Source organism: Triticum dicoccoides, chromosome 5B, assembly GCF_002162155.2.
Source record: "Triticum dicoccoides isolate Atlit2015 ecotype Zavitan chromosome 5B, WEW_v2.0, whole genome shotgun sequence".
NCBI classification, from domain to species: domain Eukaryota; kingdom Viridiplantae; phylum Streptophyta; class Magnoliopsida; order Poales; family Poaceae; genus Triticum; species Triticum dicoccoides.
Window position 1 is genome coordinate 388,747,589 of NC_041389.1, and position 7,239 is coordinate 388,754,827.

Consider the following 7,239-nt stretch of genomic DNA (forward strand, 5'->3'; position numbering starts at 1 on the left):
TCTTTTTTAAGTTTCATGCATGTATGCTGCCATCGGTATTGGTGTGGAGATATTCAGAAGAAGACCAGATTAAATTGGAATGACCAACTGCAACTGTCCACGTGTGCCCGCAAAAATTCCTTTTGGAAGTCCTAATAACAGGCGACTTTGGAGTGGTGTATGCTAATTGTAAGCTTAAAGAAACCATGTGCACTGACTAGTAACACTACACATTACGCATAGTGCTTAATTCTACTGTGATTACTACTCCCTCCGTTCCTAAATATAAGTCTTTGTAGAGATTCCACTAGGTGGACTACATACGGAGGAAAATGAATGAATCTACACTTAATATGCATCTATATACATCCATATGTGATTTATAGTGAAATCTCTACAAAGACTTACATTTAGGAACGGAGGAAGTATACGTATATTCTGACCGGAACCAACCCAGCTTATAACTGAAGGCTCTACGTACACAGCTGAAAGCGCTCTACGGGGTTCAGACTGATGAGTTGAATCAAAACTGATTTAGTAAATACTTGTGGGAGACCGGTGAGTAGAGTAGACCAATGTACACGGAACTGACCTAGAGAATCGGATGCATGCAAGCATGTATGTCTTGCTCGTGAAGTCAGTCAACGGACGAACTGCTCATTCTGAAGTCCTGGCTCGGTATTGTATATACTGGCTGTGCCGTTGGCTGGATGCTTGCCTGACACATGGTCAGAATTTCCGAATAGCAAACTACTAGCTAGCTTCTTTGATCAATACTATATCGATGTCATTGTTACCTCCGGAGCGTGCTCGATCGGGCGCGTACCGATCGATTAATCGTCCGTAGACTCGATTGCTAGAGCGCGTATCCATTTTCCGTAGAACGCGGGCTTGCTACGAACACCGTATTTTGTTGACAAAACGCTCCACTATCTCTCTGGGAAGTGGATATACGATCATTAGTTTATGGCTCTAGTGCAAGTGCAACGCGTACTGTCCAGAATGTCAGCAAAACACACTTGTGACTGAAACTTGTTCGTTGTTCGGACCTTCATTTGCGCTGCTGGCAGCGAGCGCCATTGTCAACCCCCAACGCCCTCCAGCGGCATCGATCGGCGTCGGTCAAGGTCTCCAGCCTACCAAAATGCGGTCCGGAGAAGATCGAGAAGACTGCGGCTGCAGACCTCTGAATTATTGACCGCTGCTGCTTATTTGTTTCTACCCTAATCGTGTTAATTAGCAATATCCTCTTTGCAGGTGACACCTGAATCTCTAAAGTAATAAATGGACTCAACTTTTTATTTTTTGGCAAAATATGGACTGAACTCTTCAAAGGTCAAGTTCACAACAACCGCGTTTCCCCCGCTGAAGAAGAGGATGAAGCTGCTAATTAATTATATCGAGAAATGGTCGTAATGTAGGATTGGTCACGAGCTTGATAAAATATTTGTCCGACTATGGTGGCGTTGTTCAACTCTACATAGTTAATTTGGGGCTTATAGATCATTTAATTCCTGTCGCTCTTTGATCTCTCTCTCCCTCTCTTTGGGGGAGTTGTCAATTGTTAACTAGAATCTCGTTACTTGGCAGTATAGTTTGGGGAGTTGGCAACAAGAGTGTAGGGGAGTTGTTAATTCCCACCATCAAAGTTAGGTTTGGGCACCACATAAGTAGCACCGTAATTTTAGAACGATTGACGGTATTATTAACATCAAGCTAATATCAAGTATATCCGGTCTATGTAGCAACTAATCGTAAGAGTCAGTCGAGACATAGAGGATGATTCTGGCAAAAACGCATAAAGGATGCACACAATCAAATTATTTGAAAATAGAAAGAAAAAAACAACGTCACACAAGAAACTGTAAATAGTATGGAGTAGCAATCATCAACATCGGCCACCATCTTTGGGAACATAAGAAGTCTCAAAATGTTCTCCACAAGTAACACTCCCAAAAACAAAATGATGCGCATGTGGCGCCATTGCCCGTTCCAACCTCTAAAGGCCAAACTGTGTGTTTCCCCCCCAAAGTGCAGGCCCGAGAAATCCATGGACAATGATTCAACTAGAGAACGACCTATATACACACACACCACCACCACCGTACCGTCATTTCCATCTATAAGCAACACGGACTAGATCTAGAGTTTGCACCTAGAAGATAAAGATCTAGTTTCGAGAGAACCACCGAACCGAAATCACATCGTGCTACCGCCCTACTTGTCGAGCCAACACCGTCATACTTCATACCTTTACAAACATCATTTGAACATAAACACAAAGCGCAACACTCGACAATGATAAAGCCGCAGGCCTCGTGCAGGAAATCTGTGGCATAGTTCTGAATTAGGACTTAAGAGATTGTTAATCTAAAAATTCATGGGATATATTATGAAAGTATTAATTAGAACATGGGAATTGTTTATTCTTTGTAAGATGAAATTGTATCATACTCCCTCCGTTCCTAAATAAGTAAGTATAAGGTGTTTTAGATAATTTCAATGTAGACTACATACATATTGAAATGGGTGAACATACACATTAAAACGGGTCTAGATACATGTGAATCAGAAAAATGCTAAAACATCTTATATTTAGCAACAAAGAGAGTATATAATAATACAGAAATAGTTCCATGCCATCGGGGATATATGCCACCTAGGTAGTCACCGTGTTATCGGGGAGCTTCGAGATCCGTGCTTGTAGGTTAAGCTAGTGGATTGTTGAAATACATACAGGAAACGGGCACTAATCACAAGCAGGTGTCAGGTGTCAGTTCTTTTGGATTAGCATTGCAGACAAATAGTGGTAGGGAGCCTGGCATGAAAGTTGTACGTGCATTATTGGCTTTACCTGAAGTTGCATGCATACATCTTTTTTTTGTACACACCATACTGATCATGGGTGAGGGCATGCCTAGCGCAGTGGTGAAGTCCTCCCCACTTATGTCAAGAGATCCTGTGTTTGAACCAGTCTCTCTGCATTGCAATTTGCATGGGTAAGACTAGGCTCCTTTAATCCCTCCCCAGACCCCAGCTTGTGTGGGAGCTTCTATGCACTGGGTCTGTCCTTTCTTTACCACACTGATCATGGGTGTGATCTAAGTTGGAGCACAACATGTGTAAATTGTTATGCAGAAACTGCATTTTTGAGCCAACCCGATGGACACAACAAGTAAAAAAAAAATGCAATCACGCTACTCCCTCTGTTTCATAATTCTTGTCTTGGTTTTAGCTAAAACCACACCATGTCAAGAATTATGGAAGAAGGGATTACCATTTACCCTGTTATTTCAATTTAAAAAACTACAAAATGAAGGACTTTGATACAATGGAGGCCAATACAATTAGTATGTTTAGAAGCTAAATAAATGATAATGACTCGATGGAATGGACACATTACATGCCCCAAAATTAATCCCGTTGAAACCCCTTGATTGAGCAACAAACGAGGATCCAAACAAAAGCTTGAAAGCTTAGCAGGCCAGCACTTGCAACGCAAGCAAAAGGGACCCATGAGCAGCAGCCCGGCAAAGCGGCGACGCCAACGGCAGGGCCCCACGCGCCAGCCTCTGCGGCGCCACGACACGTCGTCCTTAGCTAGCTCCAGTACTGGTCCAAGGTCCATCCTCCGCGCGCACACGCGCTAGCCGCACTGCGATTCTATTTTTTTTTTCTACTTCCGTCCGGTTAGTCGCCAGTTGATGGTGCCTCGGCTAAGCTTTTAGCCACCGGCCCCTTTGTCTTCTTCTCCCTCCCCCTCCTTTATAAAGGAAGGTGGCAATGGCGTCTCACCATGTAGCTAAAGCTAAACCGCCATTTGCTAGCTAGCTATTGTGTACCTGTGCCACCAAAACAGAGCTAAAAAATATAAAGAAAAAGTTTGCAGCTGTTTGCTACGAGCTTGGTTAGTTGGCTCGACGTTGCTTGGTGATATTTCCCTGCGAGTGAAGTGATCTTTGTGTGTGCAAACAAAGCTCGTGGCAATGGGGAGGCAGCCGTGCTGCGACAAGGTGGGGCTGAAGAAAGGCCCGTGGACGGCGGAGGACGACCAGAAGCTCGTCAGCTTCCTCCTCAGCAACGGCCAATGCTGCTGGAGAGCCGTCCCCAAGCTCGCCGGTGGGTCACTCACTGCCTGCACTTGCTCGCCGGCCGGCTAGCCGGCCGGTTAGCTTGACTAATTACATGCATGCATACTCTGGTCACGACCCACAGCCGACGACCTTTCTTTGATTGACCAATGTTTTGACGTGTTGTGACTTGCGTTTCTGTGAACAGGGTTGCTCCGGTGCGGGAAGAGCTGCCGGCTGCGGTGGACCAACTACCTTCGGCCGGACCTCAAGCGCGGGCTGCTCTCCGACGAGGAGGAGAAGACGGTGATCGACCTGCACGAGCAGCTCGGCAACAGGTGGTCCAAGATCGCCTCCCACCTGCCCGGCCGGACCGACAACGAGATCAAGAACCACTGGAACACGCACATCAAGAAGAAGCTGAGGAAGATGGGCATCGACCCCGCCACCCACAAGCCCCTCCAGCCTGCTGCTGTTGCTACCTATCAGCATCCGCAGCGGCCTACCGGTGGTGAATCGCCGGAGCAGAAGGTGCCGGCGGCGGCGGCCACGGGAAGTCAGTCAGGTGCCGAAGAGGACATGTTCTGCCCCGACGAGGTGCCGACCATGATGCAACTTCTGGATAACATCATCTTGCCATGCGACGTCGTGGAACCGGCGCCGCTCGACAGCAGCTGCGGCACGGCTTCGTCACCAGCCGAGTCGTCCTCGTCCTCGTCGTCCGCCTCGGCGGCGTCGAGCGGCGGCGGCGGCTTCGAGGACGACTGGCTGCCGAAGATCATGGAGTGGCCGGTGGAGCCGATGTTCATGATGGGACTGGACGTCGACGTGGTCACCGGGCCGACGTCGGCATGGGAGTTCGAGGACGCCTTCAACGCGTACCAGAGGATCGCCCTGTTTGATCACCAGGAGACATGGGCTTGAACGAAGCAGCTCGTCGTCGTTGATACCAATATCATATTCTTTATTATAACGAATGAGTAGTTGCCTTGCCGTATGCGATTGCGTGCTTATGTGTTAATTACTGCCCAGTAAAAGTTCATCGGCGGTGCACCTAGTTGGCCATACTAGAACAATTAGAGGGAGAGGTAGTAAGAAAATAAGTGAAGACATGCATAACTACCCTAAATTCATTTGCTTTTCATTTGTCGTTCATCTTTCATCCTTCGAACTTTCGGCAAGTCTAGATTTGATACCTCAACTCTTCTAACGACATATGCGTGGGTGCAGCATGCACACATGCATGCAAAGTGAGATGATAGGAATCTGGATAATGAAATGAAGGAAAATGGCAATGTTTTATATACATATACTCTGAAATGAAATGCAGTATAATGAAATGGAGTCGAAGATTGGGTTATGCCTTATGCACACCGTTTTCTGTTATGGTTCATATTGTCTTTTACTCCGCCTAGTTACACGTTGAGCATTTCTCCTCCCTTTTTCGGATTTGACGAGCATTTCTAAGCTGATGAAAGGCATTATAACTTTATTATCGGCCACACAGAGGTCACAACATCTTGAGCATGGTTGGTTTGACTGGGTAACAAAATATTAGTACTACTAGCGAATCAATCTGTGGTTGAGTTGGTTAGGTGGGCAGTGGTATCCCCAACTTACCAGGGTTCACATCCTGGTGCTCGCATTATTCCTGAATTTATTTCAGGATTTCCGGCGATGCGCTTTCAGTGGAAGGAGACGTTTCCGTCGGCGACGAGGTGCCTACGGTGACTTCGTAAATCTCAAGATGATATGCCGGCTCAGTCTCTCGGAGGTGCTCATAGGGGTAGGGTGTGTGTGTGCGTTCATAGAGATGAGTGTATGCACGTGTACATGAACGCTTGTGTCTGTACTGATGCTCAAAAAAAAAACATTCTGCGTCCATTTCACAGTATTAACTACTGCTCAAAAATGTAAAATTGAACAGAAAATTACATGATCTATCGGCAGAGGAGTAAGGTCTCCTCAAATTCACCCTCCTTTTTTTTGGAAAGTGCCAATAAGAACTCAGACGACTGCACTAGCACGTCCTAGTCAACGCTGCTTTGTAATAATTTTCTCGTGCTGCCTTTCTCGGTGTAAGTGTCGCTGTAGCTTTTCCCTTTTTTGATTGAGGTGGAACGCAAGGAAATGCTGGGTGCGTAGGCGATCTACCTAGCTATTTAACGGAAAATGTACTAGGATTTTCTCTACCCTTCCTTTGGCTTGACTTGTTAGCAAGATAAGGTGGCCATTTCCCCTCCCTTGTCCGCACTTCTCCAGAAATTTGGTCACAACTTATAAGTACTACATCTGTTTTTTTTTTCGAAGCGAAGGCAAAAGATTTGCCTCATCATTAAATAGGCAGAAAAAAGTTGCCCAATTAATTAATGGAAAACCGGACGAAAACCATAACAAACCGCTGAGCAGCACACATAAAATACCCACACACGCCACTCCAGAAAGGGCCTCGTCGAGACAATACAACGACATTATCATCATCACTTCTCCCCTAAAGGCGTCATCGCCATCCCAAACTCTGTGAAACGACTCCGACGTCGTCAAAGACGATCCTCGAACCAACCCACACTGAAAATGATGTGTGTAGTCACATGAAGACCTGCGCCGAACCTCAGCCACCGCGACGAGACATCGCAGCTCCGACAACAACAGGAAGCTACGAAGGAGAACCAGGCAAGGCTGGCGTCGTGGAAGATCACCGAACGAACCACCTGCTACCCGTCAACGTACACCACATGGCCCGGCACCGCAGCTTCGACTTCAAAGCACCAAACCAGCCGAGGCCTTCCCACGAACACGCCGAAGAAGAGCCGACTACCTCAACCAAAGCCACGTCTCCTACATCGTTCCCCGTGACATCGTTGCCACAGAAGCCTCAGCGCCAACTTCATCACCTCCGGTCCCACTTGCCGATGCCCAGCTACAAAGATGAAGCCCTCGAGAGGGGATACAACGCCAAGACGCCGCCATCATCCGATCACTCAGGACCGGATCCAACATGGGAAGGGTGCAATAGCAATGCGACGATGCCTCCAAGAAGGTCTATGGCGCCCAAGGCCATCGTCATCGCCGGTCAAAGGCCCATGGCCGCCGTCATCGCCGGTCAAAGGCCCATGGCTGAGACAGTGTTTTCACCCAAGCTACTAGCACCAGCACGTCAATCCAACACCGACAAGACCACCAACCACAA

At 47.1% G+C, this 7,239-nt stretch overlaps 1 protein-coding gene across 1 annotated transcript; it reads left to right on the forward strand.

Moving 5' to 3' along the window:
* The first annotated feature begins 3,798 nt into the window (after positions 1-3,798).
* LOC119309340 (transcription factor MYB20-like) lies at positions 3,799-5,331 on the forward strand. The gene is made up of 2 exons (XM_037585362.1): positions 3,799-4,098; positions 4,258-5,331. Exons 1-2 carry the CDS (start codon positions 3,966-3,968, stop codon positions 4,971-4,973), a joined length of 849 nt encoding a protein of 282 aa, XP_037441259.1. The 5' UTR covers positions 3,799-3,965; the 3' UTR covers positions 4,974-5,331.
* The last annotated feature ends 1,908 nt before the right edge of the window (positions 5,332-7,239 follow it).